Source organism: Misgurnus anguillicaudatus, chromosome 25 (assembly GCF_027580225.2).
Source record: "Misgurnus anguillicaudatus chromosome 25, ASM2758022v2, whole genome shotgun sequence".
NCBI classification, from domain to species: domain Eukaryota; kingdom Metazoa; phylum Chordata; class Actinopteri; order Cypriniformes; family Cobitidae; genus Misgurnus; species Misgurnus anguillicaudatus.
This window is the reverse complement of record NC_073361.2, coordinates 5960001-5986915: the sequence shown is the minus strand read 5'-3', so window position 1 is coordinate 5986915 and position 26915 is coordinate 5960001. Positions and strand designations below refer to the sequence as shown.

Here is a 26915-nt window from a genome sequence, read left to right as displayed (position 1 = left end):
AGAAAGCAAATAGTCCAAAAAATGGTCCCAAGCTGTCACTGAAAGGTAACCATTTTGAAATGTCCTAACATGTACCATTAAGGTACATATATGTGCATATCCTCTTTGTCTTGTGTGAAACATAAGGCTGCCAGATATGTATATATCTGGTATGAATATGTACCTTGGAGGTACTAATACAAACTCTTTAGATGCAAACTTTTTGAAAGGGCACCGTCCCAGCGACAGCTAGGGACCATTGTTTAAAAATTACATTGACGATGACCTCTCCACTCAGTGTGCTTCCATTAGAGATCATTATTATATAATTATTAATATTTTTCATCTGTACAGTAGGTGTACAACGATCCCCCCATATCTGTTAAATTCAATTATATATATATAGAAGAGAGTTCTAAGTTAATGTCAGACTCTACCTAGAGTTTGAAAAAACTTAACTAAAACTTTAATAAGTAAAATAGATACAAAGTAAAATCTACCTACACGAAAAGACAATCAGTAAAATTAAAAAAACAAAAGAACTAAAATGAAGGTGCTTAACATAGCCCAGATTACTTTGTTTTGGAAGAACTGTTCAAGAAATATTTAAGTACACACCAAACACGAATTCAATGATTTGCGTGAATAGATCACATACAAAGTCAATGCAATGACGCGAAACACGCGCTATTCATGAATATCAGCTGAAGTCACTCACATCTTAAACTTGTCTTCCGCCATTTTGAGTACCTGAAGTGGTCGCAAAAGAACTAGAAGCTATGCCTTCAATATATTGTGAGCATCAAAATCGCTATTTTTACAACACTAAGAAGGCTCGACATAACATGATACTTTGCTCGAAGTACCACCTGTGTCTCTACCTATAAACTGGAGCATTGAGAACAATGTTTGTGTACACAGAGTTTACTAAAAAGAAGGTTTTGAACAACTGACTTTGGCTTTTTTGGTGTCCACTCGCCGCCATCTTGCCAGTCAAGATGTATCGATCTCCGAATGCGACGTAAGGAGGGTAAAAATGGATAGCTCCTAAAGCATAGCTCCATATAAATGCACAGATAATTTGTTGTTTTGTCGCAAGTGAAAAACAATATTGACCTTCTAGTTGAAAAAGGAGCCTCATATGAGATTCATTCATTCGCATTCGGAGATCGATTCTTTATCTCTGGCAAAGCGGACACCATAGCAGCCAAAGTCAGTTGTCCTTTTTTAGTAAACTCTGTGTACACAAACAATGTTCTCAATGCACGTGTTCATGTGTAGAGATCCAGGTGATACTTCGAGCAAAGTTTCATGTTGTGTCGTGCCTTCTTATGTTGTAAAAATAGTGGTAGTTTGGTAGCAGCGGACAGCAGCTGGAAGAACGCATCAGGGATCGAGTAGGCATTACACCTTAACCAAGATATTGTTTTTTAAAGTATTGTTTCTTTTCATGACAGTTGAGGTGCGAAATGTTGTCTTTCACAGCCATTTCCTGTAAGAATCATAGACAGTAAAAATAAGAAATCCGTCAATCGTAGCAAGCTAGCCAATGTTTGTCAGTTAGCCTACTACTCAAGATGGCGGCAGTAAGCTGAAAAAAGGGTGGATGACATAAAAGGTCACATGACTGATAATCATCTATTCGCCTCAAACGCGTCATTGCACAATTTGAAAATATTCAACTCAAGCGAAAAATTCGCATGACACAAAGTTAAATTCCATGAGTAATCTAGAAAGAGGAACACAATGCTTTGCATTTGGTGTGTATGCAGCATAATGGGGTGTACACACCAAATGCGAATTCAACGATTTGCGTGAGTAGAGTACCCACAAAGTCAATGCAAAGATGCAAATAGACACAAACTTGCGCAGAGCGATTGCAACAAAAATGCACGCTAATAATAAGCATAATGGGGTGACACAGCGAATTCAACGATTTGTGTGAGTAGATTACACACATTATATAAAAGTCAATAAAAAGACACAAAGTTAAATCCCACAAGTAATCTAGAGCGAGGAACGTGATGCTTCACGTTTGGTGCGTATGCCCCATTCTATCTCAAATCTTTTGTTGCAGACATTGTTGTCCTGGTAAATTTAAACATAATATGTGATGATGTATAGATCACAGTAACAGTTCTTAAAATGTGTTAGGTAAATCTGATGAAGACATCTTACACTCACAGAAAAAAGGTACATGAAGGTACAAATGTTGTCACTGGGGCGGTACCTTTTAAAAATTACACTTTTGTACCTAAAATGTACATATTGGTACCTCTAAGGTACACGCTAGTATCTCAAATGTACATATCTGTACCTAAATGGTACATATTAGGACCTTAGATACTGTCTCAGTGATGAAAAGGTACAACTTTTGTACCCTTTTTTTGAGTGTGTTTTACTCTTTTCTTATTCTCTGTTTCTCTCACCCTGATTGGTCATCTGGTTTTAGCAGAGAGTTCATGCGGTTGACAATCCAGCTAAACAGACGTCCGTACAGGGCTTTGCCCATGGCGTCTCGCACCTCAGTGGCCTTCTCCACTGTGTTTGACCTGACGATGGTTTCACCCCTCATGACCACACAGTGAGACGTCAGAGCTTCCTGTAGCTCATCTGCACGAATACACAGCAGCGATGCAGCTACCAACACAAACACAGAAAAACTGTATGAAAAATTTGTTATGGTTCTGCAGAATTAAATAAACACTGAAAATGTAACTGTACAAAAGGTCAGTCTTGAAAAACAGTGGACATACTAAACGTACCGCTCTCTAGTACTGACATGTTGGAAATGTTGCTCTTGTCCGTCTGATGCTCAGATGCGACTGATGTGAACTCAACATCACCCGCATTTAGGATCCCTGCTAAGATGCTGTAAACGCTCCCAAGCTCCTAATAATAATAATTAATAAACAAGTGGCGGTTTTTACAAGGCTTCATATGAGAATACTGTGCACTGTAATGGCAGAATGCAATTTCTCTAGTGTAACTGGTATATTTGATTGATTTTTCCAAATACAGTGGGAAAATAAGTATTTGACACATCAGCATTTTTATCAGTAAGGGGATTTCTAAGTGGGCTATTGACACAGGGTTTCCACCGGATGTAGCCATCAAGCCAAATATTGAATTCATACTATATAATCAGAACATTTAAGTTTACAAGTTGAGTCATAATAAATAAAGTGAAATGACACAGGGAATAAGTATTGAACACACTTAATTTAATACTTTGTAGAAAAGCCTTTGTTGGTGATTACAGCTTCTAGATGCCTCTTGTATGGAGAGACCAGTCGTCTGCATTGCTCTGGAGTGATTCTGGCCCATTCTTCCACACAAATGGTTTTTAAATCTTGAAGGTTCCTTGGGCCTCTTTTATGAACTTTGATTTTCAGTTCTCTTTATAGATTTTCTATGAGATTTAGGTCAGGTGATTGACTGAGCCATTCAAGCAACTTGATTTTCTTTCTTTGAAACCACTTCATTGTTTCCTTTGCCTTGTGTTTGTCCACCCTCTTTTCATTTTCAACTTTCTGGTAGATGGCAGCAGATTTTTATCCAGAATGTCCCGATACATTTCTCCATTCATCCTGCCTTCAATAATATGAAGTCTGCCAGTACCCCTTGTTGAAAAGCAGCCCCAAACCATAATGCTTCCATCCCCAAACTTAACTGTTTGTATGGTGTTCTTGGGGTGGTGGGAGTGCCATTTCTTCTCCAAACAAGGTGTGTAGAATGACTGCCAAAAAGTTACATTTTGCTTTCATCTGACCATACTATAGTCTCCCAATAATCCAAAGTTCTGCCCGAGTGGTTCTTGGCTCTTGGAGAACTCTCCTGATTATTCTTTGGACTCCTCGGACAGGGATCTTACGTGGAGCACCTGATTGTGGCCAGTTTATGGTGAAGTGATGCTCTTTCCATTTCTGGATAATGGCCCCCACAGTGCTCACAAGAACATTCAGCATTCTGGAAATGCGCCTATAACTATTCCCATCCAAATTCTTTTCAACGATAAGATTACGAAGATCTTGAGAGAGTTCTTTGCTTTTACCCATCATGAAGTCTTTCATGTGTGCCTTCTGGGTAATGAGAAGCCTTTATAGGCCATCAATTAGGAGTAAAGCAGCTGATTTCAATTAGTACTGAAATGGGGGCAGGGTTTCTCTTTCAATACTGACAGATTTCAGGTGATCTCCTGGCTTTCTATGCCATTTTGCACCTTGTTTTCTTCATGTGTTCAATACTTATTCCCTGTGTCATTTCACTTTATTTATTATGACTCAACTTGTATACTTAAATGTTCGGATTTCTTAGTATGAAATCAATATTTGGCTTGATGGCTACATCTGGTGGAAATGTTGTGTCAATAGCCGACTTAAAAAATCCCTTTTCCCCACTGTATAGCATCCTTTGTTTTTAGGTGTCCTTCGGTCATATACATTTGCATATGTCAGAAACCATTTGTACAGCACAGAAAGAAAACAGCATAAATTTTACCACATTTCTACTATCGTCAGCAATCTGAGCTAATAGCACCATGAAAACCAAAAGCACATCGAATCCCTATTAAATACATTTCCTATAACCATATCTGTGTCACAAACATTTATATGTGGACTACTTTGTCTTCAGTACATCTTACTGTCTAGTCTTAAATACATTCATATTTCAATATTTTGCAGCTAATATACTGGCCTGTCTTTGATAGTGTATTTACTGTGGGATATCTCATTTCGCATTGAGCTAATGATAAAGTATGATGGCCTTCCAGGCAACAGTGCACTGATAATGTATCCCAGCATGCATCATTGATTGTCCTGATGTTAACTGCAGAGACTGATGGCATTAGAGCAGTGGGTCATGTCTTCTACATAACCCTCCACACAGGCCATTGACAATGTTTAGAGCAGTCAACCTGAATGGGCAGGCAGAGCTTTTCACGGTCAGAGAGCATCAGCGTTCCTTCTTGCATATTACGCTTCATTATTTGTTCATTAAAGAACATTAAGAACTCTTTTCCAAAATAAATTACATTTGCAACTAAGCCTAATGATTAGGATTGTCAACCTCAGCAGAGCTCAAGTTTATTATAGGGCTATTTTACTTTATACCTCTTTGATATTTAAATATACATGGTGGCGAGTTAACCACATTATGTAGTTACAGTGTATGCATACTACTAAGGATGTGTATAAAAAGGTAATCACTGCTTCAGTAAATGAATAGTAAAACTACATTTGAGGTGCAGTAATTAATTGTACTTTAAATTTGTTACTTGCATGTGACGGTATTGTATCTGTTGTAGAAATTAAATAAAAAATAAATTATATATTATAGTGTCTCTCACATGCTACAAAGGGTGATCAAATTATATTTTATATCACTAACACTACAGAATCACTACTGTACATCTACAGCAAGGAAAATAAGTATTTGAACACCCTGCTATTTTGCAAGTCCTCCCACTTAGAAATCATGGAGGGGTCTGAAATTGTCATCGTAGGTGCATGTCCACTGTGAGAGACATAATCTAAAAAAAATCCTAATATAGGATTTTTTTAAACTATTTATTTGTATGATACAGCTGCAAATAAGTATTTGAACTGTCTATCAGCTAGAATTCTGACCCTCAAAGACCTGTTAGTCTGCCTTTACAATGTCCACCTCCACTCCATTTATTATCCTAAATTAGATGCACCTGTTTGAGGTCATTAGGTGCATAAAGACACCTGTCCACCCCATACAACCAGTAAGACCAAAGAGCTGTCCAAAGAGACTAGGGACAAAATTGTACACCTGCATAAGGCTGGAAAGGACTACGGGGAAATTGCCAAGCAGCTTGGTGAAAAAAGGTCTAGTGTTGCAATCATTAGAAAATGGAAGAAGCTAAACATGACTGTCAATATCCCTCGGACTGGGGCTCCATGCAAGATCTCACCTTGTGGGGTGTCAATGATCCTAAGAAAGGTGAGAGGAGCTGGTCAATGACCTGAAAAGAGCTTGGACCACCGTTTCCAAGGTTACTGTTGGTAACACACTAAGATATCATGGTTTGAAATCATGCATGGCACGGAAGGTTCCCCTGCTTAAACCAGCACATGTCCAGGCCCGTCTTAAGTTTGCCAATGACTATTTGGATGATCCAGAGGAGTCATGGGAGAAAATAGAACTTTTTGGTCATAATTCCACTAAACGTGTTTGGAGGAAGAAGAATGATGAGTACTATCCCAAGAACACCATCACTACTGTGAAGCATGTAGGTGGTAGCATCATGCTTTGGGGGTGTTTTTCTGTACATGGGACAGGGCGACTGCACTGTATATAGGAGAGGATGTCCAGGGCCATGTATTGTGAGATTTTGGGGAACAACCTCCTTCCCTCAGTTAGAGCATTGAAGATGGGTCGAGGCTGGGTCTTCCAACATGACAATGACCCGAAGCACACAGCCAGGATAACCAAGGAGTGGCTCTGTAAGAAGCATATCAAGGTTCTGGCGTGGCCTAGCCAGTTTCTACACCTAAACCCAATAGAGAATCTTTGGAGGAGCTCAAACTCTGTGTTTCTTAGCGACAGGCTAGAAACCTGACCTGACTAGAGAAGATCTGTGTGGAGGAGTGGGCCAAAATCCCTCCTGCAGTGTGTGAAAACCTCGTGAAAAACTACAGGAAATGTTTGACCTCTGTAATTGCAAACAGGCTACTGTACCAAATATTAACATTGACTTTCTCAGATGTTCAGATACTTATTTGCAGCTGTATCATACAAATATATAGTTAAAAAAATCATACATTGTGATTTCTGGATTTTTTTTAGATTATGTCTCTCACAGTGGACATGCACCTAAGATGACAATTTCAGACCCCTCCATGATTTCTAAGTGGGAGAACTTGCAAAATAGCAGGGTGTTCAAGTTGAAAAACGGTAAGCAGAGGTAGAAGACCACCAGTTTAAGATTGATTAATTAAAATGCATAATGTTTTATTAATTTAAATGGTTATTTGGGTAATTTAACCTTTGGTTCTCTTTGGGCGCACAAATGGGCGCAAATGCATTTGCTATTTAAACAACGTGTCGCTGGATGTGAAAATGATAACGGCGTCAGGCTGAAACTAGCAAAAAACACTTTACCTTGTTCCGCATTGCACCAAGTGTATGATAGGGCCCTTGGTGTGAAATGCTACCCTACTTATAACAGTAAGAGCTAAACAAGCCTAATAACAGACTGTTTAACCATGTAAAATACTTTTAATGCACCAGTATATAGATGGTGTCTTAACATCTAGATCTTACTGGATCATATGCACATACATTTAAGATTGTAATCACTGTTGTGATTGAGCATGTTGATAATGTCTTATCATACGAACATGCAGTATCGTTGTGTACCTCTAGAGTAAAGCCGATGACTTTGAAACACTGTTCCACCGTCTCAAACTGCTCCTTATAAAAGTCATTCCCCACAACGTCAGGTACTAATTTCACATTCTCGTCGTGCAGGTACCTGGAATGAGAAAAACAAAGAGAAAACCAAAAGACTGAAATAAGGTTGCCAGAGGAGATAACCCACCAGACTGTTATTGGATACTCGTAAACTTACTTTGGAGTTTGGTTCTCTGATAGCTTGTAGTGAGCAAGTTTCTTTCTGTCTGCCAGACCAGCATAGATATAGTAGAAGATATGGAAGTTACGTTCACCTCTGAAAGCATTAGACACAATTAGATTACAGTACATAAAAACAATAAACAATTGTAATCTTCTCTTGCATCTTCAAGAGGAATCGATGTTAAATTTGTCTGCAGTTTTAGGATCTGGGACTCGTACAGGTGCACTCTTAGAATGAAAGGTACAAAAGATGTCACTGGGCCGGTAGCTTTTAAAAAGGTCCTCCTAATATGTACCATTGATATACCTCTAAGGTACCAATTTACAGAAGATAATTTTTAAAAAGGTACCAACTTTTGTACCTTCTTGTACCTTAATTTCTGAGAGTGTACATGTGAACTCTTACCCAGCTTGCTGTGTGACTCTAGTCTTCTCTAGCAGGTATTCAGAAATCTGAGCTCCCACCACTGTGCCACCACAGGTGTACTTCATCTCCAGATACTTCCCAAAACGACTGGAGTTGTCATTGAACACTGTGCAGGCATTACCAAAAGCCTCGACCAGACTGTTGACCAATAAGATCTTCTCCTGAAGACTCTGATTGTTAGCCTGAAAATTAAATGAGAAAGAATTGGTAGTAGATTAAGCGCAACCACTTCCTTCATGCAGACCACCTCACAAGAGAAGATACAACAATGTACCTTTCCAAGAATGGTCAGCTGTTGGACTAACAGGTGGGCACTCTCTGTTTTGCCAGACCCACTTTCTCCACTGATGACAATACACTGCGTATAGAGAAACAAACACAGTTTAAGCTCCTGCAAAACATTATGGTAGACAATCAGTAATAATAACCACAGACACACTCCAACAGACTTTACCTGATCAGCATTATAAGACACCATGGACTGATAAGCGATGTCTGCGACTGCATATATATGTGGAGGGTTTGCTGTTCTTTTGGCGCCAACATAAATATTTGAATGCTGTCACAAAAAAGGTGGAAAAATTATTAAAACCCGGAGAGTTTACATTTCCTGTCAATTTAATTGATGGTTGCCCACTCGAAACTGGCTACTTAAATGCTAATGTTTTTTGAACAGTTGTTTGCATGTTGCTATTGAGTGTTATAAAGCCGAAGTATGGTCAATTTTTTTAACGTGCACATGACGCAATTTCCGTCATCAGAAGAGTGCGTGCGTACTGTATAAGCAATGCTAGATTTTTGAAATCCTATGTACAATATGCGCGTAGGTCGGGTATGCACGTACAGGAAAATGTAATATGTAGCCAAGGAGATGCGTTGCATTTTGTCGCAATGTGCTAGCGTTGAACGTCTGCATACACGTACGAGTCAAATAAACTATGCTTTGCAAAGCTTCATGTGCACGTAAAAAACTGACTGCAGTATACTCTTGGTTTAAGATGTTTTGGGTGGTTGTGTCAATAGTCCCTTTCACACATACAGTCTTTACTGGTAATTTACAGGTAAATTGCAGTTAACATGTCACGTGTGAACAGAACCTTTCCGGTAAATCAGTGCTCCCAATTTACCAGTAAGACATGTTGTAAGATTACCAGTAATTTACCGGTAAGCGCTATGTGTGAATGAAAAATATAGGATTACCGGCATTTAGAACGGACGACGTCAGACCGCGCTGACAGATCGGGCCAATCAGAAAGTTTTTTATACAGGTGACGTTTACCCCCGAACTGTTTACGGATGTTTCCACACACATGCTGCTTAAAAGTCGAGCACACCTGAAGTTAACATCCACATTTCTTCACCAAAGTTGTTTAAAACAGCTTACCGTCTGCCATATTGCCGACGTCCTTAGCACACCATCTGTGAAGCCTAATGTGCAAACGCAGGTTGACGCCGCCTCACGCAATTTGTTTGGTCACAAGCAACTTCGCGACTGTTTGCCACAGATGTGAAAACAACAAAATACGGTGGATATTAAGTCATAACCCGCTGTTTACAAATATGACACAGAGCTCGCCGGCCGCGCGCCACAGGTAACTTCCGCTTTCTCTCCGAGTTTACCGGTATTTTGATACTGATGTGTGAATGATATCTTACTGGTAAAAAGACGGAACGTCACTGCATTTGTGAACAGCACATTTTTGTATTTACTGGTAAATTCATTCTGGTAAATTCACGGTAATTTAACAGAATTACTGTGTGAAAGAGGTCAAAAGGGGACAATGTCAAAAAAAAGATCAAAAGATGGTCAAAAGATGTCACTAGGCCAGTACCCCTTATAAAGGTCCTATCATTGTAATGCGATTGCTATGATATATGGATATAAGATCAGCCCTGAGAATTGATCTATCATGATCTATCAATTATGATTGCTTTAATAAACTAATAATACTAATTGTTATCTTGATGAAGTATTAACAGTTGGCAAGACTTGAAATATATAAACATTTATTGAAACGATTATGGGAAACATCGGTATTGTGCAAACAGTACTATTGTAACCGAAAGAAAATGCAATGAAATGTAGAAGGCTTTGCAGTAGAAGCTACAATGACACTAAATAGATTCTGATGGAAAGTAAGAAATAAGTAAAAAAATATTCAAGCAAAACAGGAAAAAGAGAGAAGAAGATATAAGAGATGTGTCAGAAAATGTAATATAGTAGACTATAAAATGATTACAGTGGTAATGAAATGTTTGATACACACCTCAGGGGTGTACAACTCTGTTTTGTGGAAGGGATTAACTCCAATAAGGATGTCTCCAACATATGTGTAGATCTGGTCCTTTGCATAACGTTTCTGTAGTTGATCAGTGACTGTGTTCTAACAGAGAGACAAATACACATCAGAGATGGTCTTTAATCAAACCACTGCTACACAAAGAAATTACCATTTAATATCACACATGCGCTTTCATTTTTATGCACAAACAAACCCAGAGTCAGGGAGAAGATTCATCATGTAGACTACTGTATTCACAGGTAAGCATATTTGTGAGCATATATGTGGCTAATATCGCCATACAGATAATTCACTACTGGTAAAGTCTACTGGTGACATCCGTCCAAGGACACAGGAGTGAAACACGCACATCCTGTCAAGAATGCTACTATAATGGATGAGAAAATATATTTTGTGTCAATGAGACCCCCTTTGTGTTGATAGATCACCTACAATGTGTTTCAGTACAAACCTGTTTATTGTTCGCTAATCTGTCTATTTATTTGTCTGACAGTTAAAAATGAAACTGCTAGGATGACTAATGGTCACTTGACAGTGAGAAAAATCTCTATGAAAGGGCTTGAAAATTTCTTGGCTCTTTAAAGTCCATGGCTGGTGCTTTTTACAAACTGGTGTCGTATAGTTTTCATCAGAAAATATTATTTAATTTATTTATTTTAAAATAAGAACTGTTAAAATGTAAAAAATGACCCAATAAACGTTTAATACACATTATATGACTAAACCCTCCATCTATCAATGCAAATCACAAAGTGTAATATTTTTTTGACCTGGTATTCAATTAATTGTAGTTGTTTATACAGTTTATACAGTTCAGATGCAAATTACCTTGTAAATAAGCAATTTTTTATCAGGTTCTTATGTTTAGGTTTATTCATTTTAATCTAATACCAATTTAAAGGTTATTAGGCAGTAATTTTTACAAATGCCAATTTAGTCATGTCATTGGTATTTAAGAATTTTGACTGTATTTTACTGCAAAACCGTATGTTTTGGAAAAAAACTCCACTTCTTTGGACAAGGCATAATAAACCACTAAAGATAATGATAAAACTACTAAAGATGCAACTAGAAACATTGCAAAGTATTCTAATATCCAAGTACTCAAGAAATACAAGTTTAAATGTGATCCACAGTCATTTCACATATATCTTCTGTGCATGTAGAGAAAAATGTATGTGGCATATTTAGGTATTTCTGACTGGCCTGAGGCTGGGATTCAGTGGATTTGATGAATGTATAATATGTCCTGATAGCATTTGATTAATATCATTATCTCATTTTTAAAAAAGGAAGTGTCCCCATAAACTGAATGGCTTAAAAACATACTAAATGGTACTTTTCATGGATTAAAGACTGTCAACACGTTTATGTGATGGTTTGGGTCAACGTGATTTCACAAAGTTCCGTTGGATAGTCAGGTGGCATTCTCACGGATCTCCGGATTTCTGTCTTTATCCGTGGCATTCTCACAGATTGGTTACTCAACTGCTTTTTCCTATTTTCAAACCATTTTCGCTTCGATTTAGGGTTAGATTTGGGGAAAAATGAGCAAAAAATTCTGTGACTATCCTACGGAAATTCGTGAGATCAGGCTTGGGATTAGGTACTGGGGAAAATAGAATATACTGTTTGTACAGTATAAAATACATTGTGTCTATGGATTTGTCCGTTTAAATCATGTATGCCTGAGTGTGTGTGTGTGTGTGTGTGTGTGTGTGTGTGTGTGTGTGTGTGTGTGTGTGTGTGTGTGTTTGTGTGTGTGTGTGTGTGCGCGCATGCCTTCTCTTACTTCATCTAGATTCTCTAGGCTTGCGAGATCATCCACGTCATCACACTCTTGATTTTGAGACGTCATGTAGCTGCCTTTTCTGGTATAAATACGTTCATGCCTGTAACACAAAACGCAACATTATAGTCTCAATGACCTTCAAATAGACAATGAAACTTTACTGAAAAAAAACTGCATGAAAATCGCATAAAAATCAATACATACTGTAAAAACCCAAATTACCTTGTTAAATGTATTGATAAATGCATTAAATATAATGAGGAAATAGAAATCAATAGTTACTGTATCTAAAGAAATTAACCTTAATCATTTTAAGAGCTTCAATCTTTGTTCCAAGGTTAATCTCTTCTACAGCTATGTTCCAATGTTTAGTGAGCTGTGTAGTAATGCTTTATGTTAACATCTTTTGGACAACTTCTAACGCACTGCCTGTTTGTTTCAAAGTTAAAGGAATATTCCATTTTCTTAAAAGAAAAATCCAGATAATTTACTCACCACCATGTCATCCAAAATGTTGATGTCTTTCTTTGTTCAGTCGAGAAGAAATTATGTTTTTTGAGGAAAACATTGCAGGATTTTTCTTATTTTAATGGACTTTAATAGACACCAACAATTAATACTTAACTCAACACTTAACAGGTTTTTTTTCAACGGAGTTTCGAAGGACTATAAACAATCCCAAATGAGGCATAAGGGTCTTATCTAGCAAAACGATATAAAATATTTTTTTTTTCTTGTCAAAAATGGCAATCGTTTTGCTAGATAAGACCCTTATGCCTCGTTTGGGATCGTTTATAGTCCTTCGAAACTCTGTTGAAAAAAACTCTTATGTGTTAAGTGTTAAGTGTTGGTGTCCATTAAAGTCCATTAAAATTAGAAAAATCCTGGAAGGTTTTCCTAAAAAAACATAATTTCTTCTCGACTGAACAAAGAAAGACATCAACATTTTGGATGACATGGTGGTGAGTAAATTATCTGGATTTTTCTTTTAAGAAAATTGAATATTCCTTTAAGACAATCCCAGAATGCACTGCAATGATCTCAGTGTAAAGATGAAGTAAGAAATAAATCCATTCAAGATGATGGACAAAATTGTGATATACTATTAAATTATATACAGTGTAGATACACTCACCTAAAGGATTATTAGGAACACCATACTAATACTGTGTTTGACCTCCTTTCGCCTTCAGAACTGCCTTAATTCTACGTGGCATTGATTCAACAAGGTGCTGAAAGCATTCTTTAGAAATGTTGGCCCATATTGACAGGATAGCATCTTGCTGTTGATGGAGATTTGTGAGATGCACATCCAGGGCACAAAGCTCCAGTTCCACCACATCTCAAAGATGCTCTATTAGGTTGAGATCTGGTGACTGTGGGGGCCATTTTAGTACAGTGAACTCATTGTCATGTTCGAAAAACCAATTTGAAATGATTCGAGCTTTGTGACATGATGCATTATCCTGCTGGAAGTAGCCATCAGAGGATGAGTACATGGTGGACATAAAGGTGTGCCAAGAAAACATCCCCCACACCATTACACCATTGCATTAATGAGAAATTGAACATGTGTTCCTAATAATCCTTTAGGTGAGTGTATATAATATTTAATCTAACTGGAAAATATATATTCAGTATGTTACCTGATACTAGTGTGCTATGTATTTTTACCACTTTCTTTTCCATACACTTTCAGAAAAAGGTACAAACGTTTTTACTGGTACGGTAACTTTTAAAAAGGTCCTAAAATGTACCATGTACCATTACAGGTATGGGTATCTTTGGGTACATATAAATGTGTATCAAATGTAACGCCCCAGGGACAACTTCTATACCTTCTTGTACCTTTTTTTCTGAGAGTGTAGTTAGCCCAACAACATGCCAACAGTACACTGTGAGCTTCATCTGTTATTGCTGTATGTGAGCTAAACAAATAAAGGGGATTTTGTTTGTCATCACGATTGCCAGTTGGCAATGATTTCTCATATGCTAACAAGCTGCCAAAAAACATAATCTTCTATAAAGCCATGTTTTACAAAACTGCAGGAACACACCGTCAGGTTATACTATGAGGACATTTGGGATTGTTGTAGGGAAGTTGCCACACATGATCAAATACAGGAAGCTGCTATACTGCTACATCCATTTAACTCAATGCTCCAAGTGACAGCCAATATCTCATACCTGGAATTACTGTCTCGCCTTTCAGTCTTTCCATGATGGCTTAAATGACAAAAAATAAAGTGTATATACAGTAAAGCAGGCTGAAGGCGTTTTGCCCAAATACCTGCTCCAGCTACAGTGGCTAATACAGTCTAACTCAATCAATTGTTATGCTTATAGGCGGCTATATTTTTTATAGTTAAATTTAGTAAGATGCACTGAGCAACTTCTGTTTGTTCTCCTCAGCACTCAATAATGACTTGTGACTTTAAACTTGAGACCTGACAGTTTTTTATTTGACTTTAGAAACCAAAAAATTTAACTAAGTATGTGCATGTGTTCTGCAGGCCATGGAAACTGATCATGGTGGCCTTCATGGAGAAACCACATCTTTAAAAACAAAACAGATTTCATGGATGGGGTTATGCTACCTTGTCTCACGGAGGTGCGCATAAATAGCAAGAAGTGTAAAATTTGTGCAATACATACGCCAAATTCCACTTTGGCGTGCATATGATACGCCAGTCCTTCCCATTCACTTAAACGGCGCATGTTTTTTGTCATTTTATTTATTGCTTGCTCAAATTTTTTCTGTTTTTAAACCATTTTCGCTTGGTTTTAGGGTTAGATTTGAAATTTGCTTAAGGAGGTTATTTAATATACGGGTTTCTCCATGTTTTTGTCTATATTTAAGCCATGGTCGCTTGAAGTTGGGGTTAGAATTGGGGTTTGGGTTAGGATGTCATTTTTATATAACAAAAAGTTGTTCTAACCCTAAACCCAAGCGAAAACGGTAAAAAATTGCAAAAAAATTGAGAAACCAATAAATAAAATGACAAAAAAAGATGCACCGTTTAAGTGAATGGGAAGGACTGGCGTATCATATGCACGCCAAAGTGAAATTTGTCATACAGTATGTATTGCACAATATTTACACTTTGTGCTATGTATACGCAACTCCGTGAGACTGGGTTGGGTTATTTGCTCTTTTGTGGGGTGTATGCAAGATTTGATTAACGGTCCCTATCTGTTTTTTTAACATTTTTGGCCTTTTTGTGCAGAATTGTTTTAAATTGTATGCAATACCCACCACGATTATCTTACCAAACTCTTAACTGTTTATCTTTCTACAAGATCTTTTTCACTTAAGATCATTTTTTTTACTTATTTTCCTGTTGGATTGCCCTATTTGTTAAAGAACCACATACTGTATATGTTCTGCACCTTTATCTCACATAATTTTAAACATATTTCTTGAAAATATCACCCACTTATTTACTGTAGGAACAAAACCGATTTAGGAGAGAATGAATGTGCACATTCAAATTGCACGAATAACAAACACATTTTAAACACATTTTAAAGTAATGTTTGTGCAAAGTAAAAAACTTTTAATGACTCACAAAACCAGAGCTGATTCAATTTTCCTCCGTTGCTGTACCTTGTTTTCTCGATAACGCCCATCTGCTGGTTAAGGTCGATCAGTTCCATCAGCTGCTTCTGCAGCGTCTTCTCTCGCCCCACAATCTGTCTGATGAAGACATGCTGAAGAAGGCCAAACACATTAGGTCTAAGCTCAAAATCCTTTATCAGACACCTAAAGGGACAAAATCAAAAATGTGAGAGTGCTGAAATGTCCATAGATGTTACATAAAATAGGAACTGATAAGAACTTGTTTCACGAAAAGACTAAAGAAACTAAAGGTTGAAAAGAGGAATTCAATTACAATGTTGTAGCTAAGCAGCGGGAGGCTAATTAAAGTATGACAAAAGACATTATGAGATGCTGGAGAGCAATTAACCTACAGTATTTTCCTAAATAAGTGAAGAAGAAAAAGCCAAAGTTTTGTCGAGAGGAAAAACATAAACAAAAATTAACCTGTTTAACTTACTTGCATATGAAATCATTAAATTCAGGAGTCCAGATTTCTGGTTGGTGTAGGGTTGGTGGAGGATTTCTGTGCAGGGTAAAAAGAGATAAATAGAAAGAGATTTGTGAGAAAGAGAACTGCTTACTGTAAATGAATGCCATTAATTTCCAAAGGAAAACATTCCTCGCTTGATGTGATTATTAGATTACTGTCTAAAATTGATTGCTGTTGAGATGAATAATTTCAACTGTTAAGCCTCAACACAAATAAATATAAAGTCGTCTATACATTTCTAGACTATGATAACATTTTTTAAATTTAATCATCCAAATAAAAATCCTGTATCGATATATTTATCATAACAGATGGGTAAACAAGTGAACACAACAGAAATACACTTGCATGCATTTTAAATTAAATGTTGAACTGCGTTATGGTGATATGTCAGATGTGTTTAATTATGTTGTTATTTTAGTTTATTAAATGCTGGTTTGATATGTTTGTCTTTATTTCATATATTAATTTGTATTCTATGTAAGCAATAAGGTATGAGAGGCTGTGCTGTATCATGAATAACTCACAGCTAAAGGGTATTGTAAGGCACGACGTGAAGCAGAGTCAACGCAACCCCTTCAACAGTGACTTGAGTACCTTATTGTTTTTATAAAACGGTTAACACACATTACAAATATTAAAGCAAAAAATATGTATCAACGCAGCTTCTACGTTAAGCATTTCCGCTGGACAAAATGGTCCCTGACCAGCAACAGAATGTTTCACATACGAGGACCTAGGATACAAAAGCCGCTAAACACCATGCACCTTCATCAAGAATGAGAAAATGATTTTAACCAAATGCTCTTGGCACATATTATACATTCATAAAAATACTTTCGCTTCAAATCTGCTTAATCCTAGCCTCGGGGCATTCAGAAATACCACTTTTTGGGCAGAATCCATTAAGAGTCTAAATCACTATCATTTTGTTTATGTAAATGAGGAAGAATCATATCACGCCCTTGTTAAATACGGCGTACCGCAGGGATCAGTTTTAGGTCCTATCCTGTTCTCTTTATATATGTTACCTCTAGAAGACATCATCAGGAAACATAACATAAGTTTTCACTGCTATGCGGATGATACCCAGCTTTACATCTTCTCTTATCCTAGCGAAACAATTCAATTCAATTCAATTTTATTTATATAGCGCTTTCACAATAGTTAATTGTTTCAAAGCAGCTGTACATTAATAGATGTATGAAAAGCATAGAAAAACAAGCATAGTAATAATGTAACGCATACAGTAAAGTAGTAAGTTAAGCCAAAGGTGGCGGACTCTTCAGGGGATGAAAAAAACCCCTAGGAGAAAAACCCCCCTGGCTAGTCCAGGGGGAAGACTCCTAGGAGGGAAAAAAACCCTTGAGAGAGATACATATATATATATTAGGGCTGTCAATAGATTAAAAAAATTAATCTAGATTAATCGCATGATTTCATGAGTTAACTGCGATTAATCGCAGATTAATCGCACATTTTTATCCATTCTAAATTTACCCTAATTTAACACTTTTCAGGTTTTTAATATTCTAATCATATATACATATATAGATGCTTTATGCAAATGTATGTTAACAACAGCCTGTTTACATTTTAACAGAATCACCAGCCATTGTTTTGTATATGAATTTTCCTTTCAGAAGATTTTTCTTTCTCCATTTTTGTTTGCTGCTGCATCATTTGTGACTTGTGCTGGCAAGTTGAGTCGGAATTAGCAAATTTAAAAAAAATAGTTGTTCATATTTTGACATTCTCTATTAAAACATAGAACAATGCATGATTTGTTGAAATATAACAAAATATGACAGAACTACACGTGTTTGAAGTTGAAAGAGTCAAATTACCACAAAAATGTCCACATCCATACATTATATTACCACATCAATACCTTAAAATCACTGGTAAAACTAATAGATTTAGCACACACAAAGCAAAAACATCATCAATGTATGTTCAACTTTTTTTCCTTTTGTTTGATTGACATTGAGACAGACTGCTTAAAATCTAAGTGATCTAATACACATCAGATATTTTTAACCAACAGTTAACCAAACATTTACTTAAAACATAACAGATTATAGAACCCATAGATATGTATATAAAGGCTAGATGGCTCGTCCGCGCTGCTGGCCAATTGAGTGCAACGTCCGCATTTTGGCGGCCATCCTACGACAGGGCGCTCGCTCACTCGTGGCATTGAGTTTTAATGATGCAGGTACTTTTAAATGACCATAACTTGCTTAGTTTTTTACCGATTTTCAGGCGGTTTGGTTTGTTATAAACGTCAAAGATGTACCTATGACACTGCATACCTATACTAAAAATAAAAAATAAATTCATGAAACATGTTAAAGCATCCAACGTTTGTAAAAACCCAAACCGTTTGAAAATCGGTAGAAAATTGAGCAAGTAATGGTCATTTAAAAGCACCTGCACCACTCAACTCAACGCTACGAGCGAGCGAGCACCCCGCCGCAAGATGGCCGCCAGGTGATGCCGTTAGGGACTCCGCCTTGAGCCATCCAGCCTTTATACATATCTATGATAGAACCTACCTGCGTGAATTCTTATCAAAGCAGATATTTGTAAAACTGTTATTTTGTGTAGATGTCTATATATCCGGGTCGCGTGCACGCGCGTCTGTGTGCACGCGCTTCAGATATCAGTCAGTCAGCGTGAGGGGATCGCTTTTGAGTCTTGTCGCTCTTAATAACTCTTTAACATTAATCAGGTACCGAACTTTATCTCTCTTAATGACTATTTTAACATCAAGCAAGTCCTGCAGTCTATTTTATAAGTCATGCATAAAAGCGAAACCAAAATGAATTGAGACGCATTTTTGTATTAGATTAAGCCTTAGGAGGACGGTAACGTTACACCTCTCAGACGTATAAATAAAGATCATATCAGATGTCCAACGAGCATTTAGAGCATTGGATTTGGTAGACGATTTGCTTAATGTTCTTATTTCTATAAAAACCTTTTACTCATTTAGAGAGAGTCACATTTGTCTGCGTCTCTGTTCATTCAACTATGGGCTGGACCAAGGGTCAAACAGAAATTGCGCGTTGCGTTAATCTCCGTTCATAAAATTAGTGGCGTTAAAATGAATTTGCGTTAACGCGTAATTAACGCGTTAATTTTGACAGCCCTAATATATATATATATATATATATATATATACATATATATATATATATATATATATACATATATATATATATATATATACATATATATATATATATATATATATATATATATATATATATATATATATATATATATATATATATATATATATATATATATATATATATATATATATATATATATACACAGCTTTAAAGTGTGTGTTAGAAACATCTTAACATCTTCATTTTAAAAATGTTCTTGTGAAATATGATGTAATTAATTGTAAATAAACGCTCCAGTCTCCTCTGTAATGAAAAAAGATTTTTTTTCAGTGACAGAGAGGTTGTGTGAGTGAAACAGCTTTTTTCAGCGGTTTTTGAAGCTTTGTTCATAAAGGCTGCCAGAAAGCTTTTCCCCGTACATGTAGATAAGCAGATAGACACTTAACTGTTTCACCAAGGACCTGACAAGCGTTCCCGCTGTGGAACAATAGAGCTAATTAGCCATCATTTGGGGTCCTGTTGAAGGGGGCTATTAGCAGGGGGAGAGCAGGGCTGAAGAGGTGTGTACTCCAACTCAACGGCTACCGCATCAGGACCGAGCATCTTTCTGTGCCTCTGACAGCGATTAATTACCGTAATGGGAGGGGGGCATACATCTCTGCTTATCACACACAATGGCCCACACAAACAGCGGGTGTCAGGCGGTGAAATGGAAACGGCTTGGAGAAACGTTTGGACTATTAAAATGCATTCTTATCAGAAGCATTAAAACACAGCAGCAAAAAATAACAGATTGCAGCTAAAAACCGCCGGTGAGATAGGTAAATACGGAGGAACTGGTATAACAGAATTTAATGTGGTTTTTTTATTTTGGTAGCTGTCACTATCACCAAATAGTTAACAATTTATGTTTGTCTATTTCAATTGTTTATCGTTAACTAAGCTTTTCTTGATGGTTTTTAGCATATTGCTATGCTGCTGCTAGGCTGTTGTTGTCTTGGCATTGCTTCAGTAGCAATGTCAATGAAGAATCCTCATAAGCCAGAATTTCAAGGATGCTACGTCATCGACGTCCGTTGAAGGACTGTTCCAATGTTGAGGATCCTCGGAATTTCAGCCAAGGACTGAGTCCTTCGTTCGAGAAATATCCCATATACAGGAAGGAAGCATATGTGTTTCCTTCGCGCTCTTCGCACGCTAAATTCACCCAAAATCCTATGCGCGCAGCACCGAAAGCATCTTGACTGGCAATGGCATCTTGACGCAATGATGTGCACTTGCTAGCCTGTTCCATTTACGTGTTCTCCGAATGCTTCAGAGGAGCCTCGCCTATCCTCTGAAGGAAGTGACTTATAAGGACCAGTCCTGCCAAGGAAGTATCCTTGACATTGAGAAACGGCCAGTGTGTTGTTGCTTTAAGCAGGTTGCTATGTGGTTGCTAGGGTGTTCTGGGATGGTTGCTCATTGGTCCAAGGTGACAACAGCTGATTCCCAAATCTTTGATATTCCTATATCTCAAAATATTTAATACATTTACATGTATCCATGAGTTTAGCACTCATTAAATCTTTCTTTCTGTTGAACGTTCACACTCGACCCTCTGTATTCTGGGTATATGTGTGTATTTCTCTTGTCTTCTACTGATGGGATAGCAGAGACAGACATGATTCATCCAGGGCTTAAGGCTAAGTCTGCTCTAATTTAGGTCACACAAATGTAACACTGGAGCTCCTGCCATCAGCCACTGGTCTGGTGCTGCCATAAACCAGCTCTCCACCCACCAGACCTACTCTAAGATGAAATGTGTGAATGTAAAGTAATGTGTTTTACCGAAAAACTGAAAAAAAAGAGTATATACTAAAGATTTAAAAACATTAAAGCTTAAATTTGGCCCTTTATTTTAAATACCCACACAAAAACACTGTAGTATACTTTAATATTTACTATAGTAAACTGTAGTATAACTACTGTAAAATATATTGTAGTATAGTTATAGTAATTACTACACCGTATACTATAGTATATGTAGTATTAACCAATGAATTAACTGTAGTAAATGATGTGGATACCCTACTTTAATATTTGGTAGGTTAAAATAATGACCTACAGTATAGTATGCCTATAGTAGGGGAGAGCGGGGTAACTTGTCACAGGGGTAAGTTGTCACACTGTTCATAAATCCAACACTAGTGGCTCTATCTCAAAAATCAAATAGCTGCTTTGTTTGATGACTTCTTCAATAGTAATTTTTGTGATCACATGTGGTCAAGATTGCTCTAATCTGACATTAGCACAATTTTCTTATTTTTTTGTTTAAAAAGTTAAAAAAAAATCACTTTAAATTTATGCAATACATCTTTGTTAGGGATAAATGGTACAAATTATTATTTTGCACAAAATATAGGAGACAATAACGTGTCTTTTGATACTTTAGCTGACGTGCTATGTGGAGCTAGATTTAGCCAACATTAGCACACATGTCAGTTTGGGGCAAGTCGTCACATGCTTTTCAAACTGTTCGTACTTAACCAGGGGTTAAGAGATAACTCTAGGTATTCATAATTTGACGTTTCACACTGTGCATTCCTAAACCATAGGTCAGGTGTCTGAAACCCTGCTCATACACCTGTCTGTAATTATCAAGCAACCCCAAACACCTTAATTAGTTGCTTCAGCTATGTTTAAGTGGGCTCATAACATTGTAAACCTGCTTCCTATCACACTGCGTACGTTTGCACCACAATGCAGTGTTACCACACAAAACCAGGGCTAACCCTGCTTCCGGGGTTAATTTCAGGGATAACTCCGCTTCTAAATGAAACTTTTGAAACGATCCTTATAAGCAGGGTTTAGAACAAAAATAACTCAGGATTAAGCGCAGTGTGTAAAGCCCTAGAGTTAATATTTCGAGTTCTGGTTTGAATTTAAAAACTAAAATCAATAATCACAATTAAGTAGTTGTGTTCTTTTTAGATAATCTAGTGTGACAATTTACCCGCTAATGGGGCAAATTGTCACAAGTGAAACATTTTTATTCAAGTCTACAATTCCGTAATGAGATAAGATATGAAAATCTAATGAATTCAAAATATGTGCCCAAGACTTCCTTCTCTCATTTGTTATGAGAATTATACCATTGTGATGTATGATGCTCAGTAAATGTTAGACAATGTGAAAAGTGTGACAACTTACACCGCTCTCCATCTATTTAATTACAGTCTGTAGTAAATATGAAGTGCAAAATATTTTTTTTTCATTTGGGTATGAACAGAAAGCTTTAAAACAACACTTTTACAATGTGACATATTGCCAGCAAGTACAGTGTGACATAAACTGAAATTAAATTATTTTTTCAGAGGCGAAGCACCCTATAACAAACAAATGAAATTTAAGAAAACAAGATAATAACGATAATAATTTGTTAAATACAAAAAAACAAACAGAAAACAAAACCCATGAGAGGGGCAAACAGAACAGGGCAAACACAAGTCAAACAATACTACACTAAACCTCAAAATAAACAAACACTAGACATCGACTGGGACATGAAACTAACTGGCAAAACTTACAGGTAACAAGGCACGAAAGATCAGACGAATCCGTAATGAGCAACAAACACAAGGGCTCTTAAATAGGGATAAAATAAATTACATACACATAGATAATAATTACAAGTAAGGGATCGGGAAAAAAGTGAAGAGACCCGGGAAATGCATGGTCAGAATAAACCAATAGTAAAACCATGCATCTCCCACATAGAACATTGTACTGTCAGAACCATGCCATGCTGAATTAGATCTAAATACAAAACAGGAATCTGGCAGGATCCTGACAGACAAACAGATAGACCGAAGTCTGAAATATAAACCTCATACAGCTCTAAACATAAATGTCTCTAATGTATCTAAACATCTCAATGTAAATCTTGAGCTAACCATTTAGTGAACATGCAAATAAGGAGTTACAATGGGTGTGTTCTAGTTGTGTCATATTGTGTTACTCGCTCTCACTGTAAATGAGGAATAAGGTTTGTTTACAAAGAATTAGATTCATGAGACAAACCTGACATAGACAACCTGCAGTATGTACAGTCTTGTTCAAAATAATAGCAGTACAATGTGACTAACCAGAATAATCAAAGTTTTTAGTATATTTTTTATTGCTACGTGGCAAACAAGTTACCAGTAGGTTCAGTAGATTCTCAGAAAACAAATGAGACCCAGCATTCATGATATGCACGCTCTTAAGGCTGTGCAATTGGGCAATTAGTTGAATTAGTTGAAAGGGGTGTGTTCAAAAAAATAGCAGTGTGGCATTCAATCACTGAGGTCATCAATTTTGTGAAGAAACAGGTGTGAATCAGGTGGCCCCTATTTAAGGATGAAGCCAACACTTGTTGAACATGCATTTGAAAGCTGAGGAAAATGGGTCGTTCAAGACATTGTTCAGAAGAACAGCGTACTTTGATTAAAAAGTTGATTGGAGAGGGGAAAACCTATAAAGAGGTGCAAAAAATGATAGGTTGTTCAGCTAAAATGATCTCCAATGCCTTAAAATGGAGAGCAAAACCAGAGAGACGTGGAAGAAAACGGAAGACAACCATCAAAATGGATAGAAGAATAACCAGAATGGCAAAGGCTCAGCCAATGATCACCTCCAGGATGATCAAAGACAGTCTGGAGTTACCTGTAAGTACTGTGACAGTTAGAAGACATCTGTGTGAAGCTAATCTATTTTCAAGAATCCCCCGCAAAGTCCCTCTGTTAAAAAAAGGCATGTGCAGAAGAGGTTACAATTTGCCAAAGAACACATCAACTGGCCTAAAGAGAAATGGAGGAACATTTTGTGGACTGATGAGAGTAAAATTGTTCTTTTTGGGTCCAAGGGCCACTGGCAGTTTGTGAGACGACCCCCAAACTCTGAATTCAAGCCACAGTACACAGTGAAGACAGTGAAGCATGGAGGTGCAAGCATCATGATATGGGCATGTTTCTCCTACTATGGTGTTGGGCCTATTTATCGCATACCAGGGATCATGGATCAGTTTGCATATGTTAAAATACTTGAAGAGGTCATGTTGCCCTATGCTGAAGAGGACATGCCCTTGAAATGGTTGTTTCAACAAGACAATGACCCAAAACACACAAGTAAACGGGCAAAGTCTTGGTTCCAAACCAACAAAATTAATGTTATGGAGTGGCCAGCCCAATCTCCAGACCTTAATCCAATTGAGAACTTGTGGGGTGATATCAAAAATGCTGTTTCTGAAGCAAAACCAAGAAATGTGAATGAATTGTGGAATGTTGTTAAAGAATCATGGAGTGGAATAACAGCTGAGAGGTGCCACAAGTTGGTTGACTCCATGCCACACAGATGTCAAGCAGTTTTTAAAAACTGTGGTCATACAACTAAATATTAGTTTAGTGATTCACAGGATTGCTAAATCCCAGAAATTTTTTTTTGTACAAAATAGTTTTGAGTTTGTACAGTCAAAGGTAGACACTGCTATTTTTTTGAACACACCCCTTTCAACTAATTGCCCAATTGCACAGCCTTAAGAGCGTGCATATCATGAATGCTGGGTCTCATTTGTTTTCTGAGAATCTACTGAACCTACTGGTAACTTGTTTGCCACGTAGCAATAAAAAATATAAAATATAAAAACCTTGATTATTCTGGTTAGTCACATTGTACTGCTATTATTTTGAACAAGACTGTACATGAGCAGTCAGAAACATTACTACACCTCTCTATGATTTCTGATGGTTCACCCCCACTACACAAGTGAACCACTATGACAGCACAGTGTTCACTAGATGTGTGTCGTGTCCATTTGTAAAGTTGTGTTAAAACCCAAAAGTGCTGTGCCATCAAGATGACAATAGTTAGAACAGTGAACTTGAAAATGGAAAGCAATCAAACTTCACCTTCAGATAGGTTGTCGCACAATTGAAAGAAAAATGCTCCGGCCTCTTTCTTTTATCCACGAAGATTAGCGTTTTATATACTTCAGGGAGCAGCCCTAATGTAAAAAGACTTCTGACAGCTTCAAGGCCCAAAAATACAGCAGTGTCATCCATCTTCATGCTAAAATCACAAATTATCCCATATACTGGCCACACAAACTGACAGTGAATATGAAAAGTGACTTTAACATAACAATCAAACGTCTGTTGTATCTGAACATCAGGTTGGGAGAGAAATGGACCACAATATATCTCGCATGTGGGAAAATATAAAAATGCATCTGTTACCTTGGAATTTTGAAGAGAGCTCTCATTGGATGAAGGTCTGCGAGGGGCGGGTCTCCATCACCCAGCTCTATAGCTGTGATACCCAGAGACCAGATATCACAGCGCTCATCATATGTGGAGTCCAGCTGCTGTTCACAAGCAATCACCTGATCACAAACACATTTAGTAAAAATCATTACCACAACACAGTGTGAAGATGACGACACCAAAATCCTATAGCAATTAAATCATCTATATACTATAGTACAGGGGTCTCTACAGAGTCTGTGAGGTGCCCACCAAAGCAAATTCTATAGTCTCAATTGTACTATTTATTTATTATATATTCTTTATATTAGCTTGGCTTGGTTTACGTATGTTAAAATTTTAAACAGTACTAAAACATATCAACAAGTAAAATAAAATAAAATTAACAAGTAAAACTAAAAAGTTTTCAGTAGACTATAATCAAGAAGCCCTACAGATCGTTTTATCCATTGTGGTAGCCCTTGCTCACAAAAAGGTTGGAGACTCCTGCTATAGTATATACAGTTTTTTTTACAGACGCTAGGACACATTTCTCAATACTTAGGTCACTTTTGCTAAACTCTTCACACAGTTCTCCTAACCAACTTTCAGTTTGGCAAAGCAGTTCATTTCACATTCAAAATGCACTACAACTACCAAAACACTTTATTCAGGTCTCAAATCAACTCATTCTTCCAGAACACTAGCAAAGGTTGACAGCCGACAAACACACTTTGTCACCCACAAAACAATGACTTACAATGACTAACAACATGTAGCATTATACAGCGTTTTCTTGTGTAAAACAAGGACACATTTCTGTTTATAATTCACTGCAATATATGTTACTAGAATGAAACATGATGCAGATTTTGTCAATATTTTATGTCATTTATTTCTTTTCTTTTTTTGCTCAGAGTAATTACAAAATACAAGAATTTGTATACACACCTTCCACTGATACAGATACAATAGTAATGTTTTATAGCATTTAATGTTAAGATTTTAAATATATTTCATTAATTTATTAATATAACTGTAGAAATGTAGTCTTATTTAGTTTTGTATTATGTTATTGTTTTGAACATAAGTTTAACAGTTTTGAAAACAGTATGTAAGCATGTGCAAATTGGTCTGTACGTACAAAGAGTTTTGTCAGTTGTTGTGTCTGAGTGAGAAAAGAATTCATGAAATTTGAGAGATGTAGTCATTGAATGCATTTTGTGCCAAATTAATGATAATTGATCCTCAATTTATTCCACATAGACTTCTGTTGTGCTCACCGTGTGAAGAGTTTTGCAAAAGTGACCTAAGTATT

General features: G+C 36.9%; 1 protein-coding gene across 1 annotated transcript in view; it reads right to left on the bottom strand.

Moving 5' to 3' along the window:
* myo3a (myosin IIIA) overlaps positions 1-26915 on the bottom strand; it is a 97613-nt gene that overhangs the window by 29545 nt on the left and 41153 nt on the right. Inside the window, 13 exon segments of the mRNA XM_055182262.2 lie at positions 2409-2619; positions 2745-2871; positions 7369-7483; positions 7580-7678; positions 7991-8193; positions 8286-8369; positions 8466-8570; positions 10279-10395; positions 12107-12206; positions 14294-14332; positions 15714-15869; positions 16165-16230; positions 25592-25737. Coding sequence (XP_055038237.2) covers positions 2409-2619; positions 2745-2871; positions 7369-7483; positions 7580-7678; positions 7991-8193; positions 8286-8369; positions 8466-8570; positions 10279-10395; positions 12107-12206; positions 14294-14332; positions 15714-15869; positions 16165-16230; positions 25592-25737 — 1568 coding nt within the window.